The 13,956-nt window shown below is 45.4% G+C and overlaps 1 protein-coding gene across 2 annotated transcripts; it reads right to left on the reverse strand.

Moving 5' to 3' along the window:
* Positions 1 to 7,610: 7,610 nt before the first annotated feature.
* Positions 7,611 to 13,879, reverse strand: LOC143360040 (uncharacterized). 2 transcript variants are annotated; one of them, XM_076798567.1, is made up of 5 exons: positions 13,536 to 13,811; positions 12,502 to 12,649; positions 12,300 to 12,382; positions 11,006 to 11,159; positions 7,611 to 10,432 (listed from the first exon to the last, which is right to left on the reverse strand). In XM_076798567.1, the coding sequence occupies exons 1-5, from the start codon at positions 13,596 to 13,598 to the stop codon at positions 10,233 to 10,235; spliced, it is 648 nt and encodes a 215-aa protein (XP_076654682.1). In that variant the 5' UTR covers positions 13,599 to 13,811; the 3' UTR covers positions 7,611 to 10,232. The 2 variants fall into 2 exon arrangements, with proteins under 2 accessions (XP_076654682.1, XP_076654683.1); XM_076798568.1 differs by having other exon boundaries at positions 10,424 to 10,519; positions 11,002 to 11,159; positions 13,536 to 13,879.
* Positions 13,880 to 13,956: the final 77 nt, after the last annotated feature.

Below are 13,956 nucleotides of genomic sequence, written 5' to 3' on the forward strand. Positions count from 1 at the left end.
TAACGGCGTGGTCGGGGTGTGAAAATCAGGAGCGAGGCGGAGGAGGCGGAGGAGCCGAACGGAAAGCGGAAGGGTGGCTCGGCGAGGGTGGCGAAAGAGGAGAAAGAGGGCGAGTAGGGGTGTAAGAGACGGTGTGGTGGGAAGAGGGTGAGAAGCTGAAACACCCCTGGGTCCAGCTACATAGAGAGAGGATCGGAGGGAGAGCAGCAGAAGGAGGGAGAGAGAGAGAGAGAGAGGCAGCCGGGGGCGGACGGTCGAGTGAGAGGGAGAGATTGCCGCCATTTTACAGTGGCGCGGATCTGCATAACGATCAGAGACTGTCGTGTTTATCAAAGCTTTTCTCCGCCATCTGCATAATTTTCTGCCGCGCCAGGATAGCTCGGGAAACGAGGAATATACGGGGGTTGTTGCGCGATGGAGAGAGAGAGAGAGAGAGAGAGCGACAGAGAGTGAAGCCGAGTCGAAGGGGTGGAAGAACTCGAGTGCATTTTATGTGCACGACTTATGAAACTTTAACGCCCTTACGAATAAATTACTCGAGTAAGCGCCGGTCGCTCCAGCCTTCCGGACGCGTGATTGGCCCATTTGCATTTCAAGCGGGCCGAATTAATAAAAAAAAATTTGCCCAACTTCGAGACCGGAGAGCTGTACTACTTCGGCCCCTTGTCTCCGGGAATTGAGATGTTTCTGCGCTAAAGCAGCCGAGTCACGGAAACCAGAAGAGCAGCGGGGTGCGCGTGGGAGGAAGAACACGGCCGTTCGACGGAGGAGACACGTTTATTTGCCATCGATTACCCGAGTCACCCCCGCGAAGGGGTGCCACAGGAAAATCGCCGCGTCTAGATGAAATTTCGCGAGAAAGAGAGACAGCGGGAGGAGAGACAGAGTGAGAGAGAGAGAGAGGGTGAGAGATGGATCGATGCTTCCCAGAAATACGTCACCCGTCCGCGACATATGTATCCGCGTATCAAAGCCGCGCCACGGCCGAATTCCCAGAGCAACCGTTCGGCAAGAAAAATATTTAGTGACAGCCCCCTGGCTGCCCGATGGGGTGGCACCCGTTATTAGGGCTCTTATTAACCCAGCATATGGACCAGAAGGGCCACTTCCGATAAAGATCTGTGTCTCTATCTCTCTCTATCCTACTCGCGGCGGTGATGATCCCGCGGCCAGATACCGCAGTTTGCAGTAACAGGTCCTGTTTCAAGGGATTACTACCGGCCCCACGTTTTATCGGCTCGTCTCTGTTTTCCGATCTATCATCATGCAAATGCTACGCTCTGTCCGGCACCGCGACACTTATTGGCAGGAACAGATATGCACCGTGTAACCTTACACTTTGATGGTTTTAAATATTTCGGGTCCTGCGATAAGATCGGAAAACGATTCCGTGGACGAACATTAGATTTTGGTGGATGCCGGAGTTTCTGCATGAAAGGCTGTCGCTGTAGATGATTGAATGTACGATTAGGCTGCGGATCTATGTGGAAAATAAAAATGTTCTGCATCGATGCTCTGTCCAATGTTCAAAACAATTTTAAATAAATTTCTAAAAATTCATATGTGGTATAAGAAAACAGGCTGAATTTCACGTGCACAATCTAGGAATCATAAGATGAATATGTTCTGGGACAATACAAATGATTTTGAAGTTAAAATATTATACGTTTTGTTCCATAAAGTCACAGTACACAGCAAAATGTTCAGAGATTCCATGACCTCTGCTAAACTGTGTTTCAGAAAGGAGGTTCGTTGTAATTCACAAGATTTTTTAACAGTGAAGACGAGCAACGAAAGGAATACTGGCAGCGAACGAGTTAATCTAGAGAGCGGTGCAGTTTCGAGGGGTTAATTGTTTAAAAAGTTGCGGAGCGAAAAATGTCTGAATTCTTCGAGGAATCCAGGGAGAACAGTTGTTAACGCGTTAGTTCACCTGATTTGGAGGCTTAACGAGCCCGTTGACACTGGTACGCGGGGCGTCCCGCGTGTCGCCGGGGAATTGCCAGCTCAATAATTCAGAGGCTGGCCGTAATGGAACTTGTCCGCGGGACTCGATCTATCATAGGAAATTGCACGGAGCCCTTTTACCGGCGCTCATAAGAAACATACATATTAGAAGAATAACAGCGAGCCGAGCCGAGCCCGTCTCTGACGTGTTCCGTTTTCCCAGAATTGATTAGACACCGGAAATAAATCCTGCATGCGCGTGTGCCCACCGCTACGAAAAAAGTATCCCGGACGTTCATCGAACCGAGCTCGGTCGCAAAAAACCCGAAAATATCGCCGAATTATGTAGAACCGAATTGGCCAAGTCGAATTTGGTCGAATCGATCTCGATTAACCTGCTCGAGAAGAATATCATTTACTAGACCAAAATGTCGTTTAGGAATATCACTGTGCTCGTTCAGGTTATCATAATCATTGCGTGATAACGTAAAACCCTTTGCGGACGCCTTCCAAACAATTGTCTTACTAATCTAGGAGTTCAACTCTTAACACTGGAACTACCGAGCTCGTCAAAACGACGGATTTCAGATTTTTATAGAAATATTATCTTGAGAAATTTTGTAGTATATTTCTTTATTCAAGTAGGTACAAGTTACCATATACAAATCCTATGAAATCTGAACGATTCCAATACTGTTATTACTATGAAGACATCAGATTAAGGCTCGGCAGTTCTAGACATCGCGCGTCCGTCTCCGTGAGCGATCAGGCGAGGAGGAGAGCCGGCCATGAGATGATCGTCGATTCCGTTTGCGCGAAATTTTTGCCGGTGTTCCTTCCCGCCGGTGTTGGTCCGAAACGATGGTTCCCGCGGATCCGGGGAACGAGCGAGCGAACGAACGAGAGCAAGCGGGCGAACGAGCATCGTCCTCTCCCGACAGCGAGAAACGCCCGACGTCAAAAGCAAAGCTCAGAGGCAATCATGAGCTTTCGAATGCAAAACAGCAGCTTTCGCGTAGCAGCACTCGGCACTTTTACATTTAAATGTAAACTCGCTGAGTGCGCGCCGCAGCAGCAGCACCGGCAGCCGCCCTCTCCTGCCGGCGAGGCGCGTATCCAGCCGTCCCCCGCTTGTACCCGGCAGCCATCTAGCAAACGGACCCCATCTCACACAGCCCTCTTCGCACCTCCTCGCCACTCCCTCCCCCCGTTCCCCCCGCATGCCAACCAAGCACCGTTTCCATTCCGCCGCCTCCACCTCTTTCAGGAGGACGTAGGCGATATGGCGGAGGCGGCCGGATTTAATATTTTACACCTCAAATGTTGGGCGCCCGCGCGCTCGCGAGCCAGAAATGCAAAACAGCCCGACGAGTATCCCTCGTTCTGCTATCCGCCCCGACGATTCCCTCCCCTTCGCCTCGGATTGGATTTAAAACGCGCTAATTTGTCGAGCACGGCGCGACCCACGCTCTTTCTCCCACTGGCCCTCTCTTGCTCTCTCTCTCTCTCTCTCTCTCTCTCTCTCTCTCTGCTTCTCTCTGGGAGCTCTCCCCTCGCGTGTCTTCAGCCGTCCGTGTGACCATGCCTACTTCTGTAGTCGAAACTGCAAAGTAGTCGAAGAGCTCTGTGCCACAAGGGCGCAGAGCCGTGTGGGCACGGTGGGCCACATCTAAATTTAAAATCTGCTTTGCATAATGCCCGACCTCGTCGGTGCCTCGTCGACCCCGGGACCGCCTAATTGCGGCCTCGTTCGAGCCCCGTGTCCCTTCGACACCTACGGCAGCCATTCTCGAAAAACCGGCTCCTTCCGACCACCCCCGCACTCGCTCTCGCTTCCGCCACTTTGAATCGACCGAATAGATAACCGGCACACCACACCGGTTCACGTTCGCGTTTGCGTTCATGTTTCACGTTTACGTTTACGTTCGCCCGATTCGACATCGATCCTACACGCGGCTCCGGTAACGATGCCCATTATCTCTGGACACTGACAAGATTGCAAGAGCTACGAAATCTAGAACATGTGGACTGTACGAACGACGCTTCAGGTTTGCGGTGGAACAGTACCGAATGGGTGCGACTGCATGGTCCTTTGTTATGACGCTATAAATTGTACTATTGTAAATCTCCTAGTACATGAGGCGCCTAATGGTGATTAGTAGACTGCTGATTTTTATCCAAAATAAAAATTATCTGCATCAACAGCGAAATACACTACATAGGCGTTTATTTCTCTTCTGAATAATTTTAACGAGTTGAAAATCGTACAACAGTTTTACGTTTGATATTCATTTTTGTCATAAATGCATAAAATCCGCAGTACAGTGCTACTCAGTTCGCAGGTCGAATCAGTTTGTAGATACGCTAAAGTGATATAAAATCGGTTTTTGAATGCTGGAATTTTACACGACTAACATATGTCTTTACTTTTTTCCCAGAACTGAAGATTTTGATTGTGGATTTAGCTTCCCGAGGGAACTATTTCTTCAATGTTTTAAAAAATCTTCGTTCGCATAGCGCTCGATGCTTGCCGACGCACTTCTCCAGAGAGTTTCACGATGAGTTTGATATACGACGCTCCTAATCACGTTTAGCAAGGAAGAATAAATCACTTGCGGTTCGAAAACGTGTACCGCCCACAAAAATTTGCCCCTTTCTACAAAGACCGTTCAATTACCGATTAAATCAATTACGCGGCCTGCTAACGAGCCGAAGCTCGATCGGTCTGGCGAACGATCGAGACGCCGGAAGTCGATCGAAAGGGGTTCTCGTTTCCACTCGTTCCTTTTGATACATAACGATAGGCCTAATCTAGCTGAACGCTAGGCGATACAATTTGACATGAAATATCGCGGGCCCGTAATGACGGCGAAGTGAAACTCCGCTCCCGATCCCGTCTCGGCCCGTGTGCATCAATCATGCGCTTTTCAAATTGATTTCAACAGTGCTCTCCCGACGAAATCGAAACCTGTGCCCGCGACGAATAGACGACCGGGTTCGGGAACCGTGGAGGGGTTGTTTACAGGCTCGAGGAAATGCGACGCACGTGCGTAGACGTTTTCCATCCCTACGATCGTTGATACAGAGGTCCGGCCGCCATTGTCCAGGGAGACTTTGCCGCGGTGGTCACCGGGTCGATCGGCCGGCATCGTGTTTAATGTAGTATTAAACGCAGCCATTGTGTCCCGTTCACAAATTGACTTCCTTCGTCCATCCGTCTCTCCTTAGAAAGACCGGGGAGAAAAAGCGGGAACACGTGCCACCCCCGTTCCGAAGGAGAAATTCGAAAGTAATGCGATTTTTCTTGTTTGATGCCGCCCCTCGGTCATCGGGCCGTGCGTCGGATTTTTATTCACGAGCCGCGCCGGGGAAAAATCGTATTCGTGTTTCCGGAAGATCGGAGATTCCGCTCCGAGATGGTTTTTTATGGGAAATCGTCGCCTTTTGCTCCGTTTCGCTTTTTATTCATACTTTTGTGCAGGCTGTTTTAATTGTTCCGGTGTGTTTGAGTCGATACCTGATAAAAATGAATCGAAATAAATTAGTCGTCAGCGGTGAGACCGCTATTTTTTGTGGTTGTTACGTTTTTAAGCTTTTCAGATTCTTCAAACCAGTGTAAAAGATATAACAAAATCGCATATCAATAATAGAAGGATAGAAAGCGATAAGCAATCTACTTTACGGATCTGAAAAGGGCGTTCCAGGTTAATTTGACTAGTAGAACTCGTTGTCCCCTTTGTACACGTTGTGCGTGACTTGCTAACTTTTAGGGGTTGAAACAACTCAAGTGCTTCGGCAATTTGTCTTCTACAAAAGAACGAAGCTAAAGCAAAATGTGGGATATAGCCTTTATTTTCCAAGCCTTAGGGTACTGTTCGTATATTTTAAAACCACTTGGTTTACTTTAGAGTTCTAAACCGTGTGACCATGATCAACGTCACCGATGGACCTCGAAAAGGAGGGCTCAGATCGGCGCTGAATTCAAACAATTTCCACACGGCCATTTTAAACCAATCATCGAAAACAAAAATACACAGATCTTCCTTGAAACCTGTACAATGGATACTACAAGCCAAATTCTTTCTCACCTTCATCCTGTCGTAGACAAAAATTAAGGACTGTCGGCATGAACGTAACACGCTCAAGAATTCAACCCTTTGAACCTTTTAAGATCATCCTGACCCACATACGGAAGAATGGAAGTATGAAGCCAGAGAAATTAATCGATCCTCGGTTCAGCCTGCACGATAGCAAAGTATTGAGCGAGTATGCGATATCGGAGGAACAACGGGGGATAAACGAATCGGGCGTATTCGGAAGAGTATGCGCCTCTTCGAGTCGTTACTGGCAGTTTCCTGCGATAACCCCGGCATTGTGCTCGAGGCCCCCGGCTAACAGGGGAAGTGAATTCACAATGGGCCACAATGACTGAGCCAACATCACGGATTAGGCTCGGTTACGCGTTTATTGCCGATTCCGGTCCAGGACAGCGGCGTCGCGACGTATTTCCCTCGTCGCGGACGATCCGTGGGGCCAGGCGTTCGCGAGAGGACGCCATTGCGGAGATGCGAAGTATTAGCATTGGTTAGCTTTATGGGGCGTTCAGTTCCGCCGTGTGTTCCCCTCTCTTTCCCTCGCCGGTCAGATCAATAAAATCTGTCTGTCTGGAAAAGTAAATGGCAAATCGACTATCCTTTCACAGCGGCGACCGAAGAAACGAAAACGTCTCCGAAAAGGTTGGAACCGTCAAGCAGTTACGCCATTTTAAAATAATCATTACATTTTCGCATTCCGCCTAGTTTCCTTAATCATTTGAGCCATGGTGGACGCATAACTTCTTCAAAATAGCCGAGTTATAAATTCTCTGAAAATTAAGCGGTTAGTTAGGTACTTTCTATCATCATCACTCTTGACACTCTGAGTACCACGTCTACCAGAAACGGGGGACAGAATTATTTGTTCAGAAATGTAAATGAATTTCTGCGTTAATTCATTGAATTAACTTTTCGATTTATATTCTATTCAATAAATTATTTTGATTTCATGCTAACTTTCAGGATACTGGGTAGGCATCGATTTTCTATCGCAGAATATTTTGCTTCGAGTTCGATGGTTCCACTGTTTTCCGTCGAACGTCCACTATCGATCGCGCCATGATTTCGTGGAGGGATCGAGGAATCTGACGACGCCGAGGGAATTTCTTTTTCCACGGTCCCGTGACTGGCACGAGCGAGCGGGGGCACGGAAATTGGGGCGCAATAATTATTAATCAATTTCGTATTAATTGTTTTCTGGGCGTCGGGCTTAAGTGGGATGTTGTGTTCTGGCTCCTGGCAAGCTCTGCCCTGTAACCAGCCGAAGTGTCATACAGGAAGATTAATTACGCCACGGTACGTTTTATGTGGGCCATGCGTGCGGCCACGGTTCTCCTTAGCCGGCGGATACACGTAAAACTAGTTTAGCCATCGAGGAAAAATCTTGAATAGCGCTGCATTCCAGTGGAGTCTCGTTCGAGAGACAATTACAAAACGCCCATCTTCGAAGATGCAACAGTCTCGAGTACAATCTTCGAAAATGAATTTCTCGAATCCAAAATTCTCTTCCGTCTCCTTCTCGTATGTGTCTCGTATATGTTCTTCGTGTCGAAAATGAAGAGTGTTAGATGGGCTTGAGCTTCCGTTTATTCGAGGAACAATTATAAAACTTACAAGTTCGACGACGTAACAGCCCCGACTACAATTTCCAAATACGAGTTTCTCGTATCGAGAACTTGCCCCTTTGTTTCTATTTCTCTCATGACTGGGTCTTTAAAATTGCAGCTGCGAAAGAAGAGTATTCGTAGGTTGAGCTCAAAGAACGATGAAAAAAAAAACTCACGCGATCGAAGATGTAACAGCTTCGTCTATAATTTTTCGAGTTCGAGTTTCTCCAGCTTGCCTCTTTTCCTGGTGACTGTCCGCTTTTTCGTGATTGCGGCCAGGAAAAAAGGGGTACGCGAAAATAAAAGAGACCCGAGGGAATAAGATTTCGCCGGTACTCCGTTCCCGAGCCACGAAAGAGCCAAGTTAGTTTTATTTTACAATCCATCGGCTCCCGCGACACGGTGGGGTGAGTTTCCGTCGTCTCCGTCGACTGGTGCTCCAACCTCCAGAAGGAGAGAGAGACGTTCGACTACGGAGGTTGGAATCCTTCAGGATGGTTGGACGAGCGTCGAGTGGGGCGGGGCGGCTGTCAACTAGTGTTTTAAAAGTTTGCGACAGCCTACAAATTGGCTCGCTCAGTTCTTTTTAAAAGCACCGGCAACCAACCACGTCGCGAACCCCACCGTGTTCTGTCCTTCATGTTCACAGCCGTATCGTTCAGCGGAGAGCTTACGGAAACTTTCCTGCGAGCGTCAAATTTGTACACGTTCCCGTCTATCTGCTGCCTGGCAGACACTGCCGACCTTTCACACTTGTCTTACAATCTGTATTCACATCCAGAAAATGCTTGAACACTAAATTTTTCATTCACGAGAAATTCTCCATGTTTAATCTGTGATTAATAAAACTTAATAAAAATAGTACGACCTTGGAAACATTTCCTCGTCGTTGAATCCACCATGGACTTGAAGACCGAAGCCTCCTCTTTACAACCTCATCCTAAAAATTGATCTATGATTTTTTTAAGCGATTTCTTGAACTGGAAGGTGTTCCATGTACGACATTTTTTAAGTGATGGTTGTAAACGGGAAACTTCAGACTTCAAGTCTGTGAATTCATCGCCGAAAGAAATTATTTAATATTTTTAAAATCGTTTCGAAATGAGCAATGGTTTGCAAAGGTAGAGGCTTCGAGCTTTAGAGTCCAGGTTTATTGTCGTACTATTTTTTAACGAAATATCAGGGAATCAGTATTCAAATACTTTTCAGGTCCATTCACATCTTGTCCGAACGGGAACAAAGGACTCACACCCACACACACACATACACATGCACACACACAATTCGTTTAATCGTGCAACTCGCGATCGAGAGGATCGTCATTTAATGATGCGATGATTTATCGAGTTGCAACGAACGTTATAATTGTCTACCATTTTTAGTCAGCACTAAAAGAACGAAGGGTGCTAGATTAATCTTTTGCAATCTTTTCTTAGAAAAAGTTGTAGTTAAAAGAAAATTTCACTCGTCTTTGTTGCACAAGTTTTAAAGAACGGGCGTTTTAGCCGAGCTATTTTGTGAAAAAGAAGAAAAAGAAAAATAAGCAGGTTGTTTCTTAATACTTGCACAACAAGGACCATATTTTAGTAAACGTTATATAAAAACTGACAATATTTAGTGTTACTCTCTGACTGAAACCTTGAGATCGTAATTAGCACCAACACGAAGACTGCTCCTTTAAAACGTCTCCTGCCCAATCATTTTGCAAACAATAAAAAAAAAAAACAGAAAAATACACATTTCTCAAGATTTATAGAATAATTACTACCTTCCAAATTTTCCTCTACCTTGATTCTTCCATGAAAAAAAAAATTGCAAAAGGAGGGCTCCTCCACGGTAAGATCCGCGCGTACCGGATGTTGCGTTCGCGATATTGCTCGCAGTCGAGCTATCTCGATGGCAAACACGCGAAATATAAATCGACGGCGGGTCTCTGCTATCGGGCCATTGTGCGGGCTCGATCATTATTCTCGGGAGTTTCGCGAACTTTTCGCGAGCATTTTCGGACAAATCGACCTCCATCTAGGAGACGGCGTCGCCCCCGCTAGGGAATATGCTTGCGCGCGATTCGAATCCCGGAAGTTTAAAAGTATTTCGACGTAAAACGCGGCCATTCCTCATGTTTTCTATGCAGCCACGCTCCGCCGTGGTCGCATTTGATACACTCTATTAGTCGCATCCCGGGGCTGATTTATCGAGTACCCGGCCGCGTTATTATACATTTTCCCCGTTGCGGGGCCGGGATTCATCGTGTTCTGGCAGTTCGACCGTACTCCAGCGCACGTTCCATTAGCCCGTGGAGTTGATCAATGGTTATTACGCGGATTTAAGGTTCGAATCTTCTCCCTGGATCGCGGAGAAGGGTTTCCGGTGGAGGTTCGACCAGCGACAGAACGTCGAACGTTTAATCAGTCGATCCTCGGGGTTTGAGGGAGATCCGTCGGAAATACTATAAATAAACACGCTAACGATAAAGTCCAAGCGAGTCGATATCACGCGCGAGCAGATGTTTGCGTTGCCAATTAGCTCGCGAATCGTTCGCCTTCTCGCGAAAATAGTTCTGCTGCAGGTTCTGCTAGTTTCGCTATTTTGGTAGGATCGACGAAGGCTGCGGCGAGTGAAACATCGCGAAGTTCTGCGACAGGAACGACGGCGTCTTCGGCTCGTTGCTGATGTCCGTCGGGGATGTTGCTTCCATCATGTCCATGTCGTTGTCACCCTCATGACCGTCCAACCACTCTTTTCGAGCCACTTGCACCACCATCCAGATGTACGCGCTGAATACTGACAGAAAGAAAGGACGTTTAAATGCTGGCCTGTTGTCGGATGATTGCAAAAGTTCCTGCCCGATTTCCAGAGACTTCACGTCTTCTTCTGGATAGAAAACACACAGTCTTTACAAAAAAGAAATCTATCAGTTTGTGAAACGTTGACGAAACTATTATCTTAAAATGTAACCGCTTGTGTTTTATTTTTAAATGCGGCACGAACTTTCGCAATCATCTAATATTTCCAAAGCGGAAGAGACTGGTGTTGTACCAGACGGTAATTGGTCAATCTTCATTTGTCAACAATGTGAAAACGCTCTAACGTTGCGCAGTGAGGCATTTTCATAAAATAGGTTGGATTAATACGAAAATTTTTGTGCGGTGAGACAAGTTGTCATTAGGTCTATTTGTAATTTGCATAATCGATATACCGCTAATTATTGCGGTTGTGTGCATGCTTTTTACAAATTCGAGAGCACGTCTCGATTGCGAAATCACGGCCGGCAATCGACTAGCAATCGCGGTGTGCCGAGACGCGCAGTAATACACCTGTGTACACCTGTGTTCCAGGTAATTCTAATGTACTTACGTAGATAGATGCTGGACGCTGGAATGTACCATACTGATTTATCGTAAACATCGTACTGGGACCCGTGCGTCAGATGAATAGTCAGCGCCACAGACTGATCTATTATGCTAATCATTTGCAAATACATCCAAGGCACGGCGCACTTCGGTCTCCTCTGCGAACGTACACGGAAGTTAGCGAGATCGTTAGCGAGTTTAAGCAAGGCTGCTACGTGCCGAAAATACGTTCCGCGAATAAAGAAGCAAATTCATTCATTTTCGATACACGGCGCTCTCTTCCCCTCTCCCCACTATAGCTTTATCATTCTCATTCTCTTTCTCTCTCTCTCTCTCTCTCTCTCTCTCTCTCTCTCTCTCTCTCTCTCTCTCTCTCTCTCTCTCTCTCGCTTTCTCGGTTTTTGTTCTACGATTATACGGAAGACCTCTTCATTCATGACGCGACGTTAAACGTTTTCGAACGTGTTTCCGTCGATCTGTGAAATCACATGATTGCTTGTACAAATACACTGCCCTCCGATCTCGATGATTTTTTAATCCATTTTTACTTGACCGTCCGATTTAAGGAATCAGTCAATTAAGCTCATTTAAATGGAGCAATTATTTCCGCAAATATTAGGTGTACAATTTAATTCGTGACTCCCGCAACTAACCAATTGTAATTTTATTTTTAATTTAATTTTTTACCGGGTTCATCAGCTACATGTAGGATAATGTGAATTTATAGAAAATGATGGATTTTCAAGAGTTAAATATCTTTCGACCGTTTGAAAATGTAAAAGATTTTGATCAAGTCAAGAACTAATTTGTATGTCCAATAATAAATAAATAAATCGTTCGAGTTGCTGCCGGAGATGATCTAAGAAAAGTTTCCCGATGTAAAAAGTTAATGTGTTGTAAAGGTCGTCATCCTGAGCTGTGCTGTGAAGATTTTACTCGGTTATTTATAAAAACAGTTACTAATACGAAAAGAAAATACACGTATAACACCTGCTAGGACTGAGCATCTAATATCTTCAGAACTTGCATATCATATTTTAGATTCGCGACAGATTTCGAACACGTTTGAGGTCTAGATTAGCAATTTCAACCGTAGTTGAATTTATTTTTAAAGAGACATTTGATTTTGAAATAAAAATTAGATTCTTCAGAATAATGGCAAAAATTATAAACGAGTGGACAGAATGAACTGATTCGAGGAAATGTTAAGAGCCAGATAAAATTATTGTAATATATTAAAGAATCATTTAGGTTAAAGGGTGGTAGCTTCTCGTAAACATTTACCGTAAGATACTCACCGAGATCGATCCCAAAGCGAGATACACGCTGGCCAGCAAGAACGAGATCGCGTACACAAGTAGGACCACCACTGCCGCTTCCGCTGCGAATTTCAGTCCTTAATTAGCGAATGTAACGAGCCTTTCACCGTACAAAATTCCATTACACAGTTCAAACCCCAATTCCCGAGAGAAATGCTTTTTTTTCCGTCGGAGGTCTCACCTCTCCTTTCCACCTGCAAGTTTCTCAGTATCTGCATCCAATTCAAGCCCAGCAGAGCCCAACTTGCCACCGAGTCGAAGAAACTGTTGTCTGTTAATCTTGAGAAATAGTCGCTCATCAGCACGTTTATTATCAGGATCGCGGCCGACTGGAAACACAATGTTACTCTCTTATTCTTTTTCCTCGTTCTAGCGGTTTTTCGTTTTTCCGTTTCTATTTGATTACAGAAGAGTTTCTTCTCTGAGGTCGTCAACAAGAGAGACTTCTACGAAGTCGTCTCCACAACTTCGAAACTTGTAAAATAAACTTGAATCATTTACAGATTCTTCTGGCAATTCTAACACTCAAGGATCTTCAGCTGTGAATCATTTTAAATACTAAGAGATTCGCTCAAGCAGAGATTGTGTTAATTTCGATCATACCAAGGCAAACTTTTCAATTAAGAATCCTCGAAAACTTTCCTGAAAATCGTTACAAGCTTATGCAACTTGTACCGAGTTCGACGTTATCGTACACGAATAAATCAAAGAGATTCATGCGAACCGGTTTAAAACTTCAACGCAAAGAAGGAAGAAAAATACTGTTTTTGCTATCAACTTTTTTTATTATACTTGAGGAGAAAATTAAAAAAAGTATAACCAAACTTCATACTTCGTCTACCACATCGATGATTATGAAAGTGAAGGTCATGTTTTATTTCTTTCTTTTTTATCTTTATTACTTTTGCATCTGATTTGATAAAAATATAATTTACCATGATAATATTTAATATGTAATGTATGGTATAACTTTTTCAATTCACTATATGATTAAATCGATCGACGCAATACGTAACAAGCAACAAGATGAATTTGTTTGGAATTTTGACTTACACCACTTTCATAATCACCGACACACATATCTACGACATAATAGCAAGATAATAGATCATTATTTAGCAGAGTAAACACGTTCACCGTGCACGAATAAATCAAATGGATCGATTTAAGAGAACCGGTTCAACGTGGCAATTATGTGATCGGTTCGTCACTCACCATGGTGTACGTGCTGATGATCCTGGCGGCCAAGGAGTAGCCTATGCAGCAGAGTTTACTCATGATTAACCGCGATTTCGTCCCAACGCTGTGGATCACGAGTGGAAAATGCGTGCCGGCGTTCAGGATTCCCGGTGGATCACCGATGGATCATCGATACTCCGTGAAAAAATGTAAACACGCATCGCGGCGGGTAAACACGCGGATCGAGCACCGGCTCGGCTCGGCGATCGACGCCGATTATTCGGTATAGTGATAAATCCCGGTTAGGACATCGCCAAGGTGCGCGCACGATTGCGCCAATCGATCGTGATCGACGGCACAGCGGCCGATAGCGTCACGTTTCGTTATCCTGTATTCGATAATGCTCCGGTAACTGTTCGGTAATCACTGAGAAAGGACGCTTCAGAGAGAACAGTGT

This window comes from Halictus rubicundus, chromosome 12 (assembly GCF_050948215.1).
Source record: "Halictus rubicundus isolate RS-2024b chromosome 12, iyHalRubi1_principal, whole genome shotgun sequence".
In the NCBI taxonomy this organism is placed as follows: Eukaryota; Metazoa; Arthropoda; class Insecta; order Hymenoptera; family Halictidae; genus Halictus; species Halictus rubicundus.

Excerpts from the sequence above, each read along its gene's own strand:
- LOC143360040 (XM_076798567.1), bottom strand. The coding sequence starts at position 13,598 with ATGAGTAAACTCTGCTGCATAGGCTACTCCTTGGCCGCCAGGATCATC. Across the intron at positions 12,650-13,535 it reads TCATCAGCACGTACACCATG|TCGGCCGCGATCCTGATAAT; the intron begins GTGAGTGACGAA and ends TTGTGTTTCCAG. Across the intron at positions 10,433-11,005 it reads AGCGTCCAGCATCTATCTAC|TATTCAGCGCGTACATCTGG; the intron begins GTAAGTACATTA and ends TCTTTCTGTCAG.